Source organism: Balaenoptera acutorostrata, chromosome 2 (assembly GCF_949987535.1).
Source record: "Balaenoptera acutorostrata chromosome 2, mBalAcu1.1, whole genome shotgun sequence".
Classification (NCBI taxonomy): Eukaryota; Metazoa; Chordata; class Mammalia; order Artiodactyla; family Balaenopteridae; genus Balaenoptera; species Balaenoptera acutorostrata.
In genome coordinates, this window is record NC_080065.1 from 56,517,191 (window position 1) to 56,540,558 (window position 23,368).

Sequence of the window (23,368 nt, forward strand, 5' to 3'; positions counted from 1 at the left end):
CTCTGGATACACACCCATACATGTATAACTTAACCATTTCATGAAATGATTCTTTTCCTTCCTTCATTGGATTCTGATAATTTCTGTTCTGCTGGTCACCATCTACTAAACTTGATTTCATGACCCACTAATATGCCATGACCCACTAATTCGCTTGAAAAACACTGCAATGGAGGTTTTGCAGCAAGCCAGATACTCTTTCAGATGGAAGACTCAACAGTGGAACCCTGAAGTCTCTAAACCAGCCAAATTCAAAACAGTGTTAGGAGAGAGGGACTTCGAGAAGGAAAAGAGGGAAGAAAGTATGCCTGGTGGGGAGGGGTGCGGTGTCTTTCATTCTTGTTGAGAACGTCCCCAGGAAGTGATGCCACTGTCCTTCTCTCCGCAGCTTGACCACATACTATCCCCTCCGCCTATGCCATTTCGGAAATGCAGCAACCCAGATGTGGCTTCTGGCCCTGGAAAGTCGCTGAAGTTTAAAAGACAGCTGAGTGAGGATGGAAGACAGCTGCGGCGGGGAAGCCTGGGGGGTGCGCTGACTGGTGAGTTGCATGGTTGACTTGTTTAAGAGAGGGGGTTACATTTATACAGTACAGTTGGCCCTCTGTATCCACGGGTTCCACATCCATAGATTCAACCAACTACAGATGGAAAATATTAAAAAAAAAAAAAATTCCAGAAAGTTCCCTAATGCAAAACTTGAATTTGCCATCTGCTGGCAACTATCTACACAGCATTTACGTTGTATTAGGTATTATGAGTAATCTAAAGATGACTTAAAGTATCCGGGAGTATATGCATAGTTGATAAACAAATACGGTGTCATTTTATATAAGGGACTTGAACATCTGTGAGAGTCCTGAAACCAATCCCTGTGGATATAGGTGGGGACAACTGTAGCGTGTCCCCAATGACAGTGGAGTTCCCTGTGTGAAAATCAGCCCCTTAGAATGTGCCTGCCCCTCCACAGACCATTTGGTACAACCTAATCCAATTCAGAGAGCCATTAAATTGAGGATTATATTAGTAAACTTTACTGAAGTATAATTTACATAAAATAAAATGTATCCATTCTAAGTGTACCTGTGGATGGGTTTTAGTGAATTTACACACCAGTGTAATTACCACCAAAGTCAAGATATAACATGTTCCCTTGCCCCTTCTTTGGGCCCAGGCAACCCCAGAGCTGCTTTTCGTCACTATAGATTTATCTTAAGAATTTTATACTAATGGAATCATACATTGCATGCTTTTTTGTGTCTGGCCTCTTTCGCTCAGTATGTTTTTAAGATGCATCTATGTTGTTAGGTGTATCAGTAGTGTGTGTTGAACCTCATAAGAAACCGCCAAACTGTTTCGAAAATGGTACCATTTTACTTTCCCACCAGCGACAGGTGAGTGAACTAATTGCTCTGCATCCTTGCCCATCTGTGGTATTGCCAGTTTTTTAAAATTCTAGCCATTTAACTGGGTTAGTAGTCGTATCACTTTCTGGTTTTAATTTGTATTTTCTTGATTACTAAATGATGTCAAACATCTTTTCATGTGCTCATTGGACATTCATATTTCTCCTTTTGTGAAGTGCTTATTTAAATTTTTCACCCATTTTTTTCCTTTCACCCATTTTTAAATTGTGTTGTTAAAATTTAATTACTTAAAAAATTAAAATCCAGAAAATCTACAAATAACTTTTATTGGCTTGAAAGATAGCCAAATTAAAATAACTTAAAGCATGTTTTTTAAAAAAATAATTTCCCGTATACATTTTCATGTTGTTAAACTTAATTTTAAATCACTAAAGGTTAGATTTCTACTTTTCATTTTAGATTCATTTTTCCTCTAAATATAAATATTTTAAAGAAACTTTATTGTTTTTTAACAGTAAAGTTTTCTCTACATATGACAGTCTTGTCTGCCAGTTAATAAATGACCTGGAAAACAAGTTGAGTTCTTCATTTTTTTGGAGAATTATGGATTTTGACTTTTTGGAGATAAAATTTCTGGGAGCAGGGCTTCCCTGGTGGCGCAGTGGTTGAGAATCTGCCTGCTAATGCAGGGGACACGGGTTCGAGCCCTGGTCTGGGAAGATCCCACATGCCACGGAGCAGCTGGGCCCGTGAGCCACAATTGCTGAGCCTGCGCGTCTGGAGCCTGTGCCCCGCGACGGGAGGGGCCGCGATAGAGAAAGGCCCGCGCACCGCGATGAAGAGCGGTCCCCGCACCGCGATGAAGAGTGGCCCCCGCTTGCCGCAACTGGAGAAAGCCCTCTCATGAACCGAAGACCCAACACAGCCAAAAATAAATAAATAAATAAATAAATAAAAGGAATTATTCTCATGGCCTGTCCAAATTATTAAAAAAAAAAAAAAAAAAAAGATTTCTGGGAGCAGAAATGCTTCTGTACCATGATCAGCAGAGTCTAGAACATGTGACCCACTGTGGCACACTGCTGAGGTGTAGGGTGAAGCTGACTCCAGGCCAAGGGGAAAAAATTCATTAAAAAATTGCTGCACTTCATTAAAATTAGGGCAAATGTTCACACTTGAGTTTTACTGATGTTCTTTTAATGCTTGTTAGGACATTTTTCTTGGCTTTCATTTCTATAAATGCAGAATATTTGCTTTTTTAAGTAGGAGATCCTAAAGATTTAGTCTAACCCTTAGTTTTTTAGCAGGGGAGATTAAACCTTAACGGTTAAAAGGCTCACCCCTCACTTACTAATTTCACTTAGGGAATTTACTTACTTTGGTTAAACTATTTTTGACCAATAGGAGGGGGGGAGTAATGGTTGCTCCAATTTTTGCTAAATCAGTTTACTTAAAACTTTAAAATAATGCAAAGGTATAGCTCTTGATGCAGATATATGATCTGAAACATGAAATTTGGCCTTTAGCTTTAAAAAAAAAAAGCTGAACTTGATTCTTATTTCAAAATCTCAACAGCTCTAGCAATTCTAGCTAGCCTTTTGCAATTTAGCTTCGTATAAAATTATTTTAGGTAATTAATTTTTGGTCAGATAATTTTCAAAAATGTTTAATAGTCCTTAGGAGAGCTTTTAAAAAAATCTCTTGAACATCAGCCTGTTTTAAACAACAGTAGCTTGAAAGTGATTTTGGAATATGAAGAAAACATTCTTAGTTGGTCTTCTACATAGCTTAGCTGAGGATTTAATGAAGTAACACATACAAAGCAGTTAGCCCAATAATGGTGGCTATTAGTATTGTGTGCATAACAAATTGAATTTAGGATTTTTGCAGTTTATGGGTAACTTGGTCTTGTGAACCTCAATTTGAAACCCTTATCAATTGAGTTTCTGCTTTGTGTCAGGCACTGTGCTAGTATCAGGTATTAGAGCAGAGAGAAGAAAGCATCATTTCTGATCATTAAGAAACATGGTTTCCACTAGTTTTAGGCAACTGTAAATAATCACATATGATCTTCCCTTGGAATAGACCTTGTTGCTAAACTTATGTCAAACTGGTTTTGACATCATAAGCTTGTGCCTGATAGTTTCTGTAACTTAAAGACCAGCCACCTTCCTATTGTTTAACTTTGTTTTATTCCAAGGTTTGTTTTCCTTTAGCAGTTTTCTACTGTTTTCTTTGAAACAAAGACTATGTGAAGGCTTAATTTATAGTTTGAAAATTTTGCCACCCAATTCACCTGTATAAGTTTCACTAAACTCTTAGGTCTTTGAGAGGAAGGTCTGTGACCTTTTCATCTATTCATCCCTAATGACAGCTGACACGAAGACTTTACTATGTGGCAGGCACAGCTTTTAGGGAATTACATTTATTGACTTATTTAATCCTTACAACATCTCTGTGCACTTATGAGGGAGGCACTCTTATACCCATTTTACAGATGAGAACACTGAGGCACAGATGGGTTGCACAGATCACGATGCTCAGAAACAGCAGAGCCAGGATTTGAACCCAGGTGTTGTGACTCCACAGTCTGTACTTGTGGCCATTACACTGTGCCTAGCACAGCTGGTACCCAATAGGTTTTCAATATATTCCAGCAGGATTAGTTGGAGTAATTTTTTTTTCAATTAATTGGAAAATTTGTGCTCAGTTAGTATCTGGGGCTGACTCAATCTGTATGGATCCTGGTCCATTAATTACAAAAGTAAATTAAAACTAGACAATTAAGACATATTAAAAACTTTAAAATTTACATATTCCTTAATCCAGCCTTTCTGTTCCTCAGATTTCATCACAAGGAAATAGTCATGAATATGTGTAGAGAATTAAGTTTAGTTATGTTTAGAGCGGCACCACGTATAATAATTAAAATCGCATATTATCTAAAATCTAGATATCTGGCAAAAGAATACTGGTGAAACATAATATGGTATACACATAAAGTGGAAAACAATTATAAACGTTAAATCATGTTGTGAAAAAATACATTTTAACATTGAAAAACTCACAATATATTTTTAATGTGAAATCTCATTGTTGAATGGACTCATCTTTTCATAGGACTTAATATAATTGTAATTAAATAATTATATATTTAATGAGAGGAAGGAAAACAATTCCTGTCTACTGAAGAGTTTTCTCAAACTGGGATTATGGTTGACTTGGTCCCCTTTATAATTGGGCAAGTGAAGGTTGCTACATGGCCGTTTTTATACCCTGCAATTCAATCCATGAGTTACTTTTGCCCCTGAGGTTTTTTGTGGTATTAGATGGTGTACCAGTTGACAACAGTAATGCTACATAACCACAAAGTTTCACTATCATACAACAATACATATTCCCTTTTTTCTCCTGTGGCTGCAGGTCACCTGGGTTTTGGGTTATTTAGCCTGGGCTCTGCTGTGATTGGTTCTAGGATGCAGTCTGGGTCTAGACCTGCTCCACGTGTCTCTCCTCTTCCTTGAGCCAGAAGCTACCCAAGGTATTATGTTCCCCTGGTAAGAGACAGGAGCAAGCGTGTGCACGTCCACCTGCACAGGCAGGTTTCAAGCCTCTGCTGGCACCATGTCTGCTAACTTTCCATTGGCCAAAGCAAGTCACATGACCAAGCCCAGCATCAACGGGCAGAGGCATGCTCCACCCACCATGATACCTTGGCAAAGATGCAGGTCTATAACACTCCTGGGGGGAAGCGAAGAATTGGCACCAATAGTTCAGCCTGACATAGTTAGCTTTCGTCCGTCTCTCTTTAAACACAATCTTATAGAGTGAAAATATTTACATTTACCTATTTTTCAATTAAGAAAGTAATATGTGTTCAGTGTGGACAGTTTAGAAAATACAGAGCACCATAAAGGAAAAAGCCATAAGCCCATAATTCTACCATGCAGAAACCCTTGATGGAACTTTTGACATTTTCTTCCTCAACTAAAATTTTGGATGACTAAGAGTATTAGATCAGAGGAAAAAACAACCAGTACCTTTTATGCAGGGCTGGCATTTAAACAACAGACCTAGTGTTCACCATGCCCATCCCTGCCTGGATTATTTTTTTTTCTTTTTTGAAGCTGATGATGTTTTATATCTTCATGGCCCGCAATTTGCTAAATAGGCACCCAGAAGCATCGTGTAAACATTGACTGAGCTTTGGAGCCCCCTGATGAGGAATAGAAGCATTATTCAAATCATACGGATTCTTAAATCTGGGCATGACTAAGTGGTAATGTGCCTGACAGTTCGCAGCAAGGAAGCTGCAGAATGAAGGGCAGAACCTCAGGATCTTGACTCCTGGCTTCTTGATATGCAAATGATTGCCCTAGGAGATATGGGGATATATGTATATGTATAGCTGATTCACTTTGTTTTAAAGCAGAAACTAGTTTACACACCATTGTAAAGCAATTATACTCCAATAAAGATGTTAAAAAAAAAAAAAAAAAAGATTGCCCTGAATCCTACTCCTGCATTCCACAGCTGTGATGTTTGTGTGTTGTAGCCCTAACACGCAGAAAATGAAGGAAGACTTCTTTTTCTTATGCAGAGAATTGTGTTTTTCAAAACATATTTGGGTTGTTTGGAATGTAAAACAAAGAGGAATCTTTGTATGTGTGTCACTTGCACACAATAATAGGAAATCAACTTTGTAGACAGTATAAATTAGAACTTCTAAAACTGTTAGCATTGTTGTATTCTATCTGGGGGAAAAACTTGAGAGATTTTTCCTGCTTGTTGGGGATAACATCTGAAAATTCAAAAAAACACATTTCAGAATGAATTTTACTTCAAGAGGGAAAGGAAAAACAAACCACACAATGCCAGAAAACATTCTTTTCTTTAAAATTAACTTGAAGGCTATTCTGTTTAAGTGCTGTGTAGAGTTTAATGGGTTTCTCATCCTAAAGGCCTCCTTAGCTTAGTGGGCAAGTCTGACCGAATTTAGATTAAAACAAATTTACCCGAAACGTAACTATGTTATAGGTAGCCTTGGTATTCAGTAAATATTGCACCTGAATACTCTCGTATATGCTCTGGATTTCTTCATGTTTGTAATACCATCAAAAGAATGCCTATGTAAAAATGGTGTGTATTAGGATAATACCACGTGCTAGAGCAAGCAAACCAAAAAATGTCTGGGGCTTAACACAGTTGTCACGTATTTCTAGCTCATGTAAGTGTTGTGGGTTATCAGGCAGCTCTCTCCGTCCTGGTGAGTTAGGGACCCGCATTCCTTCCACCTTCTCCTCTGGCTCTTCTTTATGGGCTCCACACTCTGCTTCCAGCTGGTAGAAGTGGAAAGAGAAGAAAAACTTTTCTGACTTCCTAAAAGTCCCATCCTGGAAGAGACACACTTTATTTCCATTCGCATTTGTTTGGCAAGATCCTCTCACATGGTCAGAGCCAAATTCAAGGCTGGTGCTACTGTTGGGGGAGTGCTAGGAAGTATGGTCCCTGCTGGACTGTGGCCTCTGAGTCCAGCTACACAAGAGGCAAGGGAAACATGGCATTTACAAAGTCAGGGAGGACTGAGAAATAGGTTTTAATAAAGAAATTGGGTGTGATTAATTTTCAGTATGTTAGGTCTGAAATGCCTGTGGGGCATGTTAAATCAGAATGTCCAGGGAGGACTGTGCAGTAACAGAAGCAAGAGTCATATTTTGAGAAGGAAAGGATTGGCTTCATCTAAGAGAGTAAGATGAGAACAAGAAGTTGTCATGGGATTCAGCAGTGTAAGTCACTGCAAACCTTGAGGAGGAGGGTGCTGAAGTGTGGATGGCAGCTAGAGTGAACTGGCTTAGGAGCAAACAGTAATGAAGGACCTCAAGGTAAGCTGATGTGTTGATGAGAGTGTAGATAGCTCTTTTGAGAAGTTGTCCAGTTATAAGAGACTAGAGAAAACGAGTGTGAGCTGGAAGGGCATGAGGGGTCAGAGGGGACCATCATAATGTGGGAACCAGGCAAGCATGTTTGTAAGGTGTTGAGGATGGTTCAGAAGAAAGAGATGATAACCAGAGAAGTCACGTGCTGTGGAAGCACCTGGCAGGGTATCCGGAGCACATGTCAAATGGTTGGCCTTGGTAGGGAGAGGGGTACTTCCTTCATTGTAACAGGAGGAAGGAGGAGAAAATGGATGCAAAAGCAGGTAGTTTAGGTACATCTATACCATGAAATACTACTCAGCAATAAAAAGGAGCAAACTACCAATTGTCTACTGAAAAAAAAAAAAAAAAAGAAAAAAGCACAACCTAAAAGTTGAGAACTATGTTTAATTCGGTGGACTTGCTGAGGACAAACCTGGGAGGCAGCCTGTCAGGTAGCTCTGAGGAACTGCTGCGAAGAGGTAAGGAAGAAGCCGGGATATTTAACAGTTTTCGGAAACAACAACAACAAACACAGGTAGTAGGGACATCCAAAGATTACTGTTGGTTAAAGAAAAACACACATCTCAAGTTAACGAATTTAGCGCTTTTCTGTGTATGGGAAGAAGCAAGAGTCTGGACTCAGTGAACTCATTCCTTTGATGTGCACCTTCACTATCTAGGGCCAGAATCCTGCTTTTCTCCACCCTGAATTCCCGCAGGGTACACAGTTGGCAGGCAGCTGCAGTGGCTGCTGGCTTGATGGCTGCGCCATCCTTTGTTTACTGATAGGCAGGTGATGCACGTGACAACCTGGGTGAATCTCCAAAGAATTAGGCTGAGTTAAAAAACAAAAACAAAAACAAAAAAACCCAAGAGGTTACATGCTGTGTAATTCCATTTCTATATCATATTCTTGAAATGACAAAATTATAGAAGTAGAGAACTGATCAGTGGTTGTCAGGACTTAAGGAGGAGGACATGGGAAGGAAGTAGGTGTGGCTATGAGCGGGCAATGTGAGGGATTCTGCAGTGGTGGAAATGTTCAGTGTCTTGACTGTAGCAATGTCATTTATCGGGGTTGTGATTGTACACCATAGTTTTGTAAGATGTTACCATTGAGGGACACTGGGTAAAGGATACCTGGAGCTCTCTGCATTATTTCTTACAGCTGCATGTGAACCCACAGTTACTTCAAAATAAGTTTAATTTTAAAATATTCCCTTTCCAGATCAGTGATTTTAATAAATTTTCTTTTCATAAAAAAGCAGGTAGTTGAATTGATTTAGTGGCTTCGCTTCTCAGTGCATTATGAGATATCTGGGTGGGCTTCGGGAGGGTTATATGGGAATTGACTAGAGAAGGAAGTCTGAAATGTTCTTAGAGAATAGGAAGGCAGACTATAAATGTAGTAGGGTTTCTTGGAAGCACTGACAGCCCATTCAAGGTCTGAGATCATGAACTGAAAGTGGAGTCAGTGTACATGTTTGAGGGAAATCTTAAGACACCAGGGAAATTTGTGAACTGGGAACGTCAGTTCCACAGAATATAGCAGAGGGACCTGGTCCAGGGTCACTCAGGAGAGCCATGGGGAGGGTGGAGCTGAGCTGTGTAAGAGTCAGGGGGTTTTGGTGCCCAGCGTGGGATTCTCCAGGGGCAGAGCCAAAGCCCATGGGAGCTGGGAAGTGTGGTGGGACTGTGGACCGAGCAGTGGCTGGGCTGTTCGACTTAACCAACCCATGAAGGATGACGGATATGTTCATATTTTGAAATCTGGCAAGTTTTAAAACTTTTAAAGGGTAAAGGTCTTTACAGTTGTTGTAAAGACAATGATGCTCTCAATTTGGATTCTTGGCTTTTGGCCAACAGGAAAAAGAACCTAGATAATTCACACTTAGGGTTTTACTGGCTTAAAAACATCTGGCTTCTATTTGTTTTACTATTTCTCAATACTTACAAATTTTCTATGCTGAGGGCATATAACTTGGGGCAGGAATTCTTTTACGTGGCTTTAGTGTTCTGTTTTAGAACTTGTAACATTGTGTACTTCCTCCACAGTGGTTTATGAGTCTGGAGAGTGTCTCTACCTATTTTTTCTGAGTCACCAAGCGATCAAGAGGCAAATCCATTAGCATCTTCTTTCTGGTGAGGGTGCATGATTTTAAGTAGCCTTTAAAACCACTTGCTGTCTTCGCTGTTCCTATGTCAGCTTAAGTCTGGATATTTTGTTTGCTATCTAGGTGTTCTAATTAGAAGATGGCAATGTAGATGTATTTTGTGTTTGTAGTATCTCCTTGTCAGGGTAGGAAGATCTCCTGAGACTCCGCCTTAATGGGACATGCAGCTGCTAGCCAGCTCCTTTGGCAGATGCTGCCTCCCAGTGGCTGTCTGTCCGGGGGCCCTCTGCTGTAGCTCATCGCCCATGCAGATGGCTTACCCATGAGTCATTGCTCCCACTGACGGGGGAGCATCACTTGGTGGTTCCCAGGCCCCTGGTCACCTGCTGCTTGGGAATTGCCAAGTGGCCACCTTGTTCAGAACCGGGCTGCAGAGTCCTATTTGAAGCTCAGATCTCTCCTTCAGACATTTGGCACCAATGAAAGCATCCCAGGAGGTGATGTCAGGCGTGAGAGGAGAATCAAGGAAAGAGTCTAAATGAAGACATGAGGACTTGAATGTGCTGCTCTTATACCGAGAGTCAGATGAGAGACTGGGCTGTTTGCTTTGATGTGTGCATGAGCTCCAGAGAATGCTGGGAGCCGTGCTACATCCACGAGTCCGGCTCTTCAGAAATCTGTTTTTCAGTTCTGTACCAGATAGAGTTTGAAGGACTTAAAATTAGTCCTGAGTGTTAATTAAGAAGATGTTGTTGCTGGAAGACCTGATTTAAGTTTCTTGAAGCGCCTTCTGTGAGGCAAAAGGTAACTTGGGCCTTAAATCATTGTGATACAGAATTTCAAGATTGCTAGGGTAGGAACATCAGTTGCATACTGAGATACAGCTAAACCATTATCACCTGCAAAATAAGTTGGCCTTCTTGACCTTAGGCTGGGTATGTTGGATGTGATCAAACCCCGTGACTGAAATTCTCCCAAGTACCCCAAAGAAGAGAGTGTCTAGTGGTCATTTAAAGTTTTGCTGGCATTATTTTAAAGGTTGTATGTGTCCAAATGTATAAGGAAGTTCTCTATACCGATTAGGCTAAAGAAGAAACTTAATAGAAACAAACCAAAGATGTATGGAATATTAGGATCCCCAAAACAGTTTTTCTCTCTCCCAGTGTTTTCTCTCTGTTTCTCTTTCTCTCTGTCTCTCCCCCTTATTTCTTGTGTTCTAGGGTGATTCTATAAATAATGGACTTCTGTTATTCCTGATTGAAGAAAATGAGTTTATTGAATCCATATCTCAAAAATTTGTTTGTTCTTAAAATTTTATTTAGAATAGAAAACTGATTTCAGGTTTTTTTTAAAGCATTTTATCAAGGGGTTAAATTTTTTTAAGGAACATAATCATTTTCCTTCTTTTCTCCCCAGTTTTTTCCTAGGACTTGCCTGAAAATCTGTTTAATGCTGATAGGATAGACCAAGGCCTGGGTATGGCAGGACATGGTTTTCCTCTCCTTCATGTGTTGTGTACTTGTAGGTTCTGAAAAGCATGCTGATTCCAAGCTTGTCTTCTCAGTTTTGTATATGTATCATCTTTAAGAGATGCCGTGGTTTTAGATCCCTGTGACTCTTCAGCATAAATGAGAACGCCACAAAAGTTGAATTGATTGTATTTACAGTTAAGAATATGAAACATGAATTTAAATAATTGGAAATTAGTATCAACTATTAAATCCCACCTATAGCGCTCTTTGAGTTATTGGGGAAGGGGAGGTAAGGTCGGGGAAGGCAAGGAAGATGGTGGGTGCTGCCATTTCCTGCCACACTGGAACCCACGTAGGAAGTTGGACGTAGGTAGCCGGCTCTCGTGGTGACATTTTCTTATATACAATCCAACTGCAGTGCAGCTGCACAGAGGTGCATGTGGGTGCTGACTGCACATGTACTGGAATCAGTACATTGGACCACACATATGTCCTCCGGAAAACAGTGACTGGGGGGGATGCAGATCCGAAGGAGAATGGAATACCTGAGTTACACTGAATGGGGTTTAAAGATGGGAAAGCAAGTGACTTATCTGGGTGGGGATAGCGTCTCGACAACTCCTGTACCGATTTTTCGAGGTGTAATGAGAAGGGCCTGAAGTGGGAATCTGAGGCCCAGATTCTTGTCCCACGTCAACCGCTAAGTAGCTATGCCTTCATTTCTGGTTCTCAGTTTCCTCATTTGTAAAATGAGTGCATTGGACCAGATACTCTCAAGGTCGCTTTGACCTTGCATAGTGAATACTTATTTAGCTACCAAGATGAGGGATGGGGGAGTCTTTGCAGAGACTGGTTTTCCTTCATTTTCTCCCTTTATACTTACATCCTTTCTCCACTGTTGAGCAAGGAAGCCCACCTTCTCCCCTGGAGGAGCCTTGCAGTGACGTCCTGTCCTCTGAAACTGAGCACACCAGGCCATCCATCTCTTGTTTAAAACTCATTTTCAGGGGCTAATCAAAGATCAGGAATGTAGACTTTTTTTTTTTTAACTTCCTGGATGGAAACCGAAAATGAAGCTGACTTTTTGTCATCTCCACAGGAAAAAAGAGTAGGCAAAGAAATGCAAATGCCACCAACCGGGATGTTTAAAGATTGGTAAAAATTAGTGTTTCTGCTGTATTAATGACTCTGGTGGTGGTAGCCTGCATTTGTCATTGTCATGTTCCATTGTCATTCAAGTACTTAATCAATGCATATTGTCAGGGCTAAATTTATTTTCTTGTGTCTGCCTAGCCAGATCATTTCTCTGTTTTTTGACAGTACTGTCTCAGGCCCCTGCATCCCAACAGGGCCTGAAGGGAGAGCTGAAAGTAAGTCCCCTCCTTGCTTTTTAACTCCTTGTTGACTTGATCCCTGGTGGGTAAAACCTTTACAAAGAGAGAATGGTACCATTTAAATATCTGTTTCCCTTTTTCTGAATAAGAATACAGGTGGAGTCATGACCACCGTGTAAATTATTAACACTGCACCAAGTTAGACTTGAGTAAGAATTTTGCCTAAGGTACCTTAGTTCCCAGTTTCCAAGTCCCTGCAAAGGAGAGGCATGTATGCATGTAAAGTGTATACATGGACTTTGATCATGTGTTCACATGTATGCATGCACACACAGCATTGCACCCTCAGTTTTTATTTAGTGTTCCGTAATGTAGGAGGCGCCCGCATTTTTGCCCTAAATTACTCCAGACGACAGTGAGAATTATGTATGTCATTGCCCTTTTATTAAAACCTCCGAAACAAATTTCTCTGAGCTCAAAATGAGGAAAAAGAGGTTGTGTGGTCTGACAAATTTGGATTCTTTTTTTTATTAAGTAATGAGAGCTGGCTATCCCACTGTGTTTCTGTCTTTGCTTTGTTTGCTAGGAGTCTCAGTGCAAAGCATTTTTGTTGTTTTGTTTTTACTCCATTTCACTAGCTTTTGGCTGCACTGGTATGTATAAATAATATAAAAATGATAGTAGGTGATACATGCACAAACCCAGAGCAATGAGACCCCCATGTTCGGTGTACAGAACAACGAGATGAAGCTCATGATTCTTTGCTACATTCACATTCCATCTCAAACCCCTTCACATCACTTCCACAGCTATACTTTCACTCTCTCCTTCCTGCTACCATCTTACATTGTCCTCTTCTTCCAGGATGGGTCACTTTTAACTTCCTATTATTTGTGGACCTATCATCCCTTTTACTACTTTATAAATTCCTTGAAGACCTTTTCCTTGAACCCTCAAAGCAAAGCCTCCTGCATTGCCAATCCTAAGTGCTCAGTGAATTGGGTCGCCAGATAAAATACATGACACTAAGTTAAATGTTAATTTCAGAGAGACTAGTAATAATATTTTTAGCATTGACGTGTACAATGTAATATTTGTGGTATACATAATCCAGTTTATTTGCATTCCAGTTTATTTAGGCATCCTGTAGTTCTGTGAAATCTGGCAACTCTGTCAGTAACTACAGGAAGGGTTCTGTACTGAGGCTTTATCAGACATGTTGTCTCATAAGTACATGCATGGCACGAGGGGCAAGGGGCTAGGGCTCTTACACACAGACATTAGTACACTATCCTTTCTCATGCTCCCCGCCCTCCACCCCTTTACCTGCAGTCACCTTGGAGACAGGACCAGCTTTGTGGACAACCATAAGCAGATCTGACGTATGATACTCTTAGGTGTGTGTTAAGTCTGTGTGTATATGCCCACTGCCATTCTTTCAATGGTTACAGTGCTCTCGGTGTATTCAAATAGTAGGAGATTAAATGCATTTAATAAATGGCTAGAAGAAAATGATCAGGCTCTTGATCTTGAGAGATGACTATTTGGAGGATGATTGGAACAACCCAATAGCTACCTGTCCCCTACCTGAGCTCCAGAGCACATTGATTTTCCTCATAAGCATGACTGAATTCCCTAAAAGGGAATGTTAAGTAGCCTAGTGATACTGTTACTTTAAGACATGGGGCACTGATCCTGGAGGTCAAGGCTACTTAATGTCATCTGAACTTTCAGAAGAAGTCAGGGGCTACATAAGAGACCAGAAATGGAAAGGTTGAATTCCAACCATACACTGGGCATTAATTTCCAAGCAGTGCTTGAGGCAATCATGATGCTAATCTTGGCTTAAAATTTTCTCTGCTTAAAAACAAGGACAATGTTATGTTTTGCAAGGCACTTAGTGATTTGTTAGAACTTAATTCAAGGCATAGGGTTATAGTTTGGATAACAGTGGCTCCTAGATCCTATTGCTTTTAAACCAGGTAGAGTGGACATTAACTTTCCTAGTAACGGTTATACAGTCCTTGATTGAGATCTCCCACCCCAGAAATAGGGCATTTTAATAGATTGCCATTTGGAGGTGCTGGAGGAGATCTACTATGCAGTATTTTGGGGAAAAAATTGTATAGGTTTGTTCTAGATTTCCTGTTTATTCATTAATCAGTATCAACAAAGATTTCTTAAGACAAAAATAATATGTTCTTTAGGGGGCACACATAGACATTACGGAAGAAGAATTGGAATCTGTTTGGAACAAAAGCTAACATGAAACTAGAAACTATTCCAAAGAGATATATATGGAAATACACCATTAAGTGAATTAGATTGTACATAGACGTTTCCTTGTGATAAAACTAGAGAACTTGTTAGGAAATTTGGACTTGTCTGGAAATTTCTGCTTCGACTGTCATATGGAGTTTATTTTATGCCCCTGTGGCTGCCTTTGTTCTTTTCGTTTCTCTTGGAAAGCTCCTGATCCCCAATTCTTCCTTGGCCTCTGTCCTAACTGTTTAGATGTAGGGCAGTTGTCAGAAATGTTTAGCATCTCAGGATGCCAATGACATTTGGGTGTGTCAATCAAAGCATCTTAGTGGGCAAAAGAATGTTACTGAGTAGGATTCATAATTTCTTCAAAAAGTAAGATACTAAATACAAATTGTCCTCACATGTACTCAGGTTAAACAGTTGGCCTTGGATATACACAGTGTTTTGTGGCGGTGTCAGACTCTTTTGGAGATGGGTTTTAGAAGAGAAAATCAAAACCAGGAGAAGTGATATGAGGTTCTTGTATCAAGTTTAAGGCCGCTGAGCCTTTTTTCACTATTGCTATGGTTACAAAACAAACAACTGAACCACATTTGAACATTCTAGGCAATGGGGAACTAAACAAAAATGAAAAAATCCGAACCCTGGGAGAAATATAAATGAGAGACAGAGTGGAGAGTTAATATGCACAGGCGTAAGTATGTGATCCTGTAAACTATCAGTAGCTTCTCTGTGCGGGCTGTGACGTGGGGCTACAAAGACAGATGAGGTACGGTCCCAGCTGACACTGAGTTTGCAATGTAGAAAAGCATATTATGTACAGAAATAGATGGCACCCTATACACAGGCAGCCCCATAGAAGCAGGTGATTAATGGGGGGGAAGGTAACGCTAGTAACGCCCCTGGTTGTAGATTCAATGCCAATGATGCCAAAATGGGTAAAGCATCCTGGAAGGGACCTGAGCCACCACGGAACACACACTGTGTGTTCAACACTGTGCTGGGCACTTGGTGTGTGTTACCTATGATCATCATCACTAGAGGTCTAGACATGGAAGCTCAGAGAGGGAAAGTAATTTATCAAGGGTTTCGCAGCTAATAGATGGTGAAACCAGGGTGCAAATCCCTGTCTGACTGGTTTCCCACTCTGTGCTCTTGAGTCCACTTGGTGAATGGAATGAGAGCCTCTTACCCTGAAGGGCCCTGAGCTGGAGAGTATTTGATCCAGCCTGAGAACGATATCGAGAAGGAGTGCTCTTGCCAGGAAGAGTTGTTTAGCAAGGAAAAGTAGAGGGGATAATAAGTCATTGTTTATTGTGGGCCTTCTATTTGCCAGATGGTATGACAAGCTCTCTGTGTACATTCTAGATTGTCCTCACCGTCGCCCCAGGAGGTTGGTCAATCGTGTCCATTTTTACAGAGCATTTATGGGAAACTGAGGCTTAAGAGGTTAACAAGGTCACAGAGCCACTACATGGTAGTAGTCAGGCTTTGAATTTTAGATTTGAGTCTCGTGACTGGGGCCAAATGGTAATGGATTTGAATCCAACAGTTTCATTTCATGAGTTTAAAAATTGAACGTACGGTTGACCCTTGAACAACAAGGTGGTTGGGGAGGCCAACCCTCTGTGAAGTCAAAAATCCACAAACAACTTAAAGCCAGCCCTCGCTATCCATGGTTCCTCCACATCCATGGTTCCATGTCTGCAGATTCAACCCTTCCGGATCGTGTAGTACTGGAGTATTGACCATTGAAAAAACTCCACAAATAAGTGGACCTGCGCAGTTCAAGCCTGTGTTGTTCAAGGGTCAGCTGTCTTTCCAGGATCCACAGGGGGCAGCCAACATGTTAGGATAGAATGACATTTTGGAAAGGGTTGGACTAACTGGGTTGAGCAGCCAGATTATGACAGGGGAGGAGGAGATGACTCTTACTCGCGTGATGATTATTTTGAAGAGAGCAAGATACGGGTCCTCCGGGAGCGTTTAGAAAGGTGTAGAGAATGTAGATGGGGGTGAGGAAGGAGAAAGAGGAAGAGAGCAGGGGAGCTGACAGGTAGTTTAACAGCTGCTCCACATATCCGCCAAATGACTCTGAGAAAAAATGGTTCTATTTATTTGCCGTTTCCTTCCATATATCTTCCCAACAGCATTCATCAATATCTGTCATTTCCCAGGGGGTTTAGACATGTCTAGCAATTCTTTCTGCTGAATTATGTTTCAATACAAGGATGGAGGGAGGCGAGATTGCAGATGTTTGCTCTGACCTGTGCCTGGCGTCGCTTAGACACCGTCCCCACCCAGCTCCCGGGTGCCCTCGCTCACACGTTCTAGGCGATGCTGCTTGGTGTCAGATTCTTGTTACCATGTTCTCATTAGAGTAGCTCTACTTAATACTTCCTTAAAAATCAATTTTAGGTTGTCACATTAGCCTTTGGTCTGTATAGCTAGAGCTTAGAGCCAAACCATTCTGTATTTTTTGATAAGAATTTTAAATCCATACAATCACCCCTTGAAGGGAGACTACCTTGGTGGTCTAGGTGCAAGAGGGACTTGCTGGTGAGGGCTGGGTCTCATAGCAGAATGGGAGAAGTTGCTGGGTGTTGGTATACCGAAAGGCGACAGTGCACGTACTAAAAGTAATAGGAACACTGACGCTTACTAAGCTCTGTTTCGTGTATTAACTCATATGATCCTAGTATCTTCCCTTATTAGAATGTGGTAATCTTGGTAGGTGAGAAGAAATATTTCTTCTTTAAGAACAAGTTAAGGGAAAAGAAAAGAGAGGCCAAATATATTTCTCTGTAAGTGTGGATTTGAATTGTTTCCATTTAAAAATAGACTGCGTGTTGGCATTTTTGTCCTTTTGTCATTCGATGGCAAGGGTAACAGGGTGGCTCTCTGTAATTGAGGGTAAAGAGACCACTATACCGTTGAATCATCTTGGCACATTTCACTCTGAATGTTACTTTTGATTTAAAGCTGCAGTTGACAGTGGCAGCGGCAGCTTGAGATGCTGCTCCGTAGCCTTGCGGTCTGTCCAGCGGCTTTGATTTCTGCATGGTAGACATGTTTGTTCTGGTATTTTTCCGCAGCCCCTAGCTCTCTCATGGTATGGAGTTGGGCTTTAGAGACTTTGTGAAATAACTGTCATGGACCCAGTCAGTCTGGGCTTGCCCTAAACTGTTAGCATCTGCTGTTTGCTCTGCTTGCTACAAGCTTCCTTCTGAAGCATCCCCCTACCTTTGTCCCACCCTTTCAAGCACCCTCCTAACTTGGTCCTCAGGCCCTTGTGGTTAGTAATATTGCCTTGCCATTCTATGTTACATATAGAATGCTGCTGATAATATTCTAAGAAGAGAAATTGGGTATCTCTGGTGGAGTTGAGTCTAGCAGCAAAACAGTTTAGAGACTGCTGCTTTGGGCGATTAATTTGATTCAGACCTTGATACCCCATTGGTGTCACTGTGCTCTGACAGCCAACCTCCCTAAAGGCATGTGTCCTCTCTCCATTCATCTTTCAGTTTCCTTGTCAGTTGGAGATCCCTGGCTAGTAGGCAGTGATGCCTTCAAGGACATGGGGTCAAGCCTACGCTTTGGACTTTTCTTGTGTGAGTCAACACACACCACTTTTTCTTTTAAGGCTAGAATAGCAGCTCAATATAGGAGTCAGTGAACTTCAGCTCTCCCTGGTCACAAATCTGTTGGTTTCTCAAATTATCTTTATTTATGCCATTAAGAAGAACGATTTAGCAGCATTGTCGATGCTGTCTAGGTATAGTTATTCTTTTGCAGTGGGGACAAGAAATTGGAAGTCAGTCACCCATGTGAGAGGGAAGATGAAAGGAACCGTGTCTCTGTGTTGTAGTAGCACAGCTGAAGATGAATAAAGGGAGGCTGTAATTGCCTGTGAGCACGACAGTCACTATGATGCGGGAACTGATGTTTAGAGTTGAGCAATGGGGCATGAAAGAGGAATATCTTCATGATGATGGTGCACACTGTAGGTTGATGGCTGCTGACTCATGGATTCTGCCTGAATTCTGCCAGTGACTTATCATGGTCTTTAAGCTTTCTCCATTTTGAAAGTTTGGAGGGGTCTTGAAAAACTCAGTTCCTCTGACTTGTGAATGATTTGGAGGGCTTAAGTATAATTTGAGTATAATTTGTGAGAGCAGGTGCTGATGTAGTTCACTGTGGATACCTCCTTTGGACAACAAAAAGGACTCCCTCATTTTTTCCTATAGAAGGTATGGTGGTTTTGGCTAAGCAAGGGAGGGGGTGTGTGTGTGTGTGTGTGAAAATATACATAACAAAATTTACTATTTTAACCATTTGTACTTTATTGTATTTTAAGTATACAATTCAGTGGCATTAAGTACATTCGTATTGTTGTGTAACCATCACCATTATCCACCTCCAGAACTTTTTCATCATCTCAAACTGAAACTCTGTACCCATTAAACAATAATGCCTCACTCCCCCCTCTCCCCAGCCCTCCAGTAACCACTGTTAAATTTTCTATCTCAATGAATTTGACTATTCCAGGAACCTCAGATAAGTGGAGTCATATGACACGTGTTCTTTTGTGTCTGGCTTATTTCACTTAGTACTTCTTCAAGGTTCGTCCGTGTGTCAATTTCCTTCCTTTCAAAGGCTGAATCCTATTCCATTGGTTTGTATACGCCACATTTTGTTTATGTATTCATCCATCAGTGGACATTAGGGTTGTTTTCACCTTTGGACTGTTGTGAATAATGCTGCTATGATCATGGGTATACAAATATCTGTTCGAATCCCTGCTTTCACTTTTGTTGTGTATATACCCAAAAGTGGAATTAAGCAAGGGAGGTTTTAGTAGGCAGTGGGGAAGGTAAAGTGGTGGGAATGGCCCTCCTCCCGCTTTCGTGGTGGATGTGAACTTTCTGGGGGCTGCTGTGAGAGCTTCAGTAGATGCTCCGGTCAGCAGCAGCCTGGTAGCCCGAAAGTAGAGCTAACAGATGAGAGCTGTGAGCACGCGGCCCCATCTGCTTGCTCGTGGCACCAGCACGGTGCCAGGTCCCCGTTGTTCGTTGTGTCCCTCGCCCCTTGCCTCTGGAATGCTGGCACTATTCTATTTCCCTCCCTTCTGTGGGTCCCCCTCCCTCACCAAAACCCTTGAGAGCAACACGTGGGCCACCTCAGCTACCCTTTCTTCCTGGTGGCGACCTTAGAGGGATAAACAAGCTTTTCCAGAGTTCTTATGTATAACTGAGCACCAGAAACCATTTCTCAAGACTGCTTTGTTATGTAGTTCCTGGGTCTTCTTTTGTCTTTGATGTCCTGTTTGTCGTCAGGAGAGGTAACCCAAAATGTAAGACCATGGACTGACTGCTCAATCTGTATTGCATTTCAGGTGATATGGAACTTTTTTACTGGAAGCTTTTAAATCTAGGCAGGAACCATTATTCTCCAATGACAAAGTAGGTCTCCAGAGGCTATATTTAATTTCTGCTGAAATTATTTCTGACCTGATATTTTCGTACTTCAGAGGGATACTTTAAGCTTCCGGGTGCTTTGAAAGCATGTATCTCATATTTGAAGACCTCTTTATGGAGGTCTTGCTTCTTGTTATTTTGAAATTCAGGATGAAAACAAAGGAAAACCCATTCCAGGAAAAAGACCATATGTACCCTAAGTAGACCAAGGCACAAGCTGAGTCTTAGTAATCTACTTATTGTCATATATAAATGGCTGGAGATATTTCTACTTATTCTGTTAAGTAGAGGCCTTGTGACCAAAAGAGAAGCAATAACCAGTATAAAAAGCCCATTCCAATAACCCATAGCTCTGTGGTTGAAGCTTGACAAATTCTTGTTTCACTCTGTCCAACAGATTTCAGCTTTAATATGGACCTCTATTTATTGCCTTTAAATTTCTAGTTATGTCAGTAGACAGTCTCTAATAAATGTTTTAATAAGCATATTGGAATTTTAGCAATGTGTTTCCAAAGAACACAGGGCTGATCAAATTTCCAGTTGTAACAGAAAGCTCGATGTGGTATTAAAATAGAGCAGCCAGATTGCTAGGCAAGCTCACCTCTCCTACAACAAAGAGGGAATAGTATTGTCCATTAATTTCCACCCTGTGCAGCTGAATAATGCAGTTGACAGATGCTAATTTTCTTAAATTGTAGGCAGCAAATGATGCATGAATATAGCAGCAACACACTTTTTAGAGGCTCTTGGTAGTCATCAGAAAGTGAATTTGTGTAAAGTTTGATGTAATCACTACCAACTATGGCACAATGCTAATGCCTTCTAATGACTGCCTTAAATCCATCTGTTGTCCTCTTTTCCCTATTAACACTAATGGGGGTCCAGGCAGGAATAAAACATCCCATGTGTTGTGCTAACAGACCTTCTAATTTGTAACATTCATATGATTCCTACAGACGAGACTTGTGCAAGAATAACGACATCTAAAATCTAACCCATGACAGGATGATAAACATTTCATTACATATGTATCTAAACGCTTCCTAATTTTATTGTTTGTTCCAAATAATTAACAGAATTTTATTTCTTGCTCACCTTGTCATCCCTCATGTGTTGCATATCTCTTTGTGTTCATTTTTTTAAGTTTATATGTATTGAATGCCCATTGTATGATGTATTTTCTTTTTTAATCTTAGAACCTCTCCATAGGTTTACCCCTATTTTACAGCTGAGGAACACGAGGCTTGGAGAAGTTCATGAATAAGTGATGCAATCAGTTTGGGGGGTCAGAATAGGCACTCAGCAATATGACTCTGTGTCACCCCTAACTAGAGCAATTATTTTTACCATTATTGGCAAGGAGCTTTATGTCTTGTATGAAGGTTTGAAGACATATAAGATAAGTATATGGGCTAAGTTCAAAAGTTAGTTCAGACTTAGTTCAAAAACTGATCTGTTAATGAACATGAGTTAGGGTCTATTGAAGTAACAAAAAAATGGAAGGCTGACCAAGTCTCTCCTTGACCAAACCCTCACCAGGCTTCTCGGAGCCCTCTCTCTCAATTAGGCCCCCCAACCTTGGCCTACAAAGACTCGAACAAACACTAACAGTCTCTAACAGCTCAAGGCCACGTCCTTAGGATGACCCTGATCCCCTTAAAGTGCCTGCCTCAGAAAACTCCAGGCTGCCAAAAATTCTACTATTTGTTCATGCCAACAGATAGGGCCTGTGTCTCCCAGTCTCTGTGGAAAGGTAGAATCCAAACTTCGGTCCTTGCCAGCTAGCCCACAGAGCTGGCCTGATCACAGTTACACTGACTAACCCTTCCTGCTTTTCACTTCCCTGGCTCGACCCAGCCCTTGCTTGCTGCCTGCCCTACTCCCTCATTCTCCTGTTAAAACACCCAGTTACTCTGTACCAATTGAAGATGAGTAGAGTCCATGCTGGACTCTTTCTCCCTATTGCAGTGGTTATTACTGATTAAAATCTGTCCTTACCACTTTAAGTAGTGTCTGACTTTGTTTATCTTCGACCAGGCACACCTATGGTCTTGTTACCGAGATTAGACTTACACATGAGATAGCAACAAATAAAATGTATGTGGCCTTGAGAGAGTAGCACTGACATATATACACTACCAAATGTAAAATAGCTAGCTAGTGGGAAGCAGCCGCATAGCACAGGGAGATCAGCTTGGTGCTTTGTGACCACCTAGAGGGGTGGGATAGGGAGGGTGGGAGAGAGGCGCAAGAGGGAGGGGATATGCGGATGTATGCTGATTCACTTTGTTATACAGCGGAAACTAACACAACATTGTAAAGCAATTATACTCCAGTAAAGATGTTTAAAAAAAACCAAAAACAGGGCTTCCCTGGTGGCGCAGTGGTTGAGAATCTGCCTGCTAATGCAGGGGACACGGGTTCGAGCCCTGGTCTGGGAAGATCCCACATGCTGTGGAGCAACTAGGCCCGTGAGCCACAACTACTGAGCCTGCGCGTCTGGAGCCTGTGCTCCGCAACAAGAAAGGCCGCGATAGTGAGAGGCCTGCGCACCACAATGAAGAGTGGCCCCCGCTTGCCACAACTAGAGAAAGCCCTCACACAGAAACGAGGACCCAACACAGCCAAAAATAAATAAATAAATTAAAAAATAAAATTAAAAAAAAAAACAAACCAAAAACATATGTGGCCGAGTTAGACTGAGTGAATTTAGAGAAGACAGCATACTTGTCCCATTGGCCACGGTCTCGGCTTGCTTGAAAGTGCTCTGTGAGATCTAACAAAACTGAAAGGTTCAAAGTGTGGTTTGGCGCATACGGAGAGAAGAGAAGGGACGTGGCTCTGGTTCCTTGAGTCCCTTCCCCCAGTGCTTGTTCTGGATCTGTCCAGAGTCTGGCTTCCTACTTGAAGCATGCCCTGGCTCATCGAGCAACGATGCTAGCATACACAGGGGTCGCCTGCACTGAGGGTTTATTCAGGGCCGTCCCTGCTTTTGTTCTGCCCTCCCACTGGCTTCAGAAAGGGGGCATCTACCAGTCACAGCTGTTGTGACTTTTATGTTGGGACCAGGATGAGGGTTCTCATGGTTCCCTTTTGCTCCCATTCTCCGTGGAACCTCTTCCCTGGTTCCGTGCTTCCCCAGCCCAGACCCCTCCCTGATGCGGCCTGAGGAGCTACCATTTTGAGGAGTGGAGGGAATGTGCTCCTGGCTAGTTTGCCATGTTCGATTATGGAGCACATTTTTTTGATAGGAATCATTAAAAGCAATATTATATAATATCACATACAGAAATTAATACAGAATAATTTAGTCCCAACCTCAAATACCTGCCAGCCAACTTTATCAAAGCTTAATATTTGCCACATCCTTCAGATATATTAAAAAAAATTAATACTGAATTTATTAAAACTACAAGTGAAG

General features: G+C 41.4%; 1 protein-coding gene across 4 annotated transcripts in view; it reads left to right on the forward strand.

Moving 5' to 3' along the window:
- The window catches only part of MAST4 (microtubule associated serine/threonine kinase family member 4), a 569,167-nt gene that overhangs the window by 172,506 nt on the left and 373,293 nt on the right, over positions 1-23,368 (forward strand). For all 4 annotated transcript variants that reach the window (XM_057539992.1, XM_057539993.1, XM_007175996.3 and 1 more), the window contains exon 2: positions 389-542. In XM_057539992.1, coding sequence (XP_057395975.1) covers positions 389-542 — 154 coding nt within the window. The remainder of the gene's footprint in view (positions 1-388; positions 543-23,368) is intronic.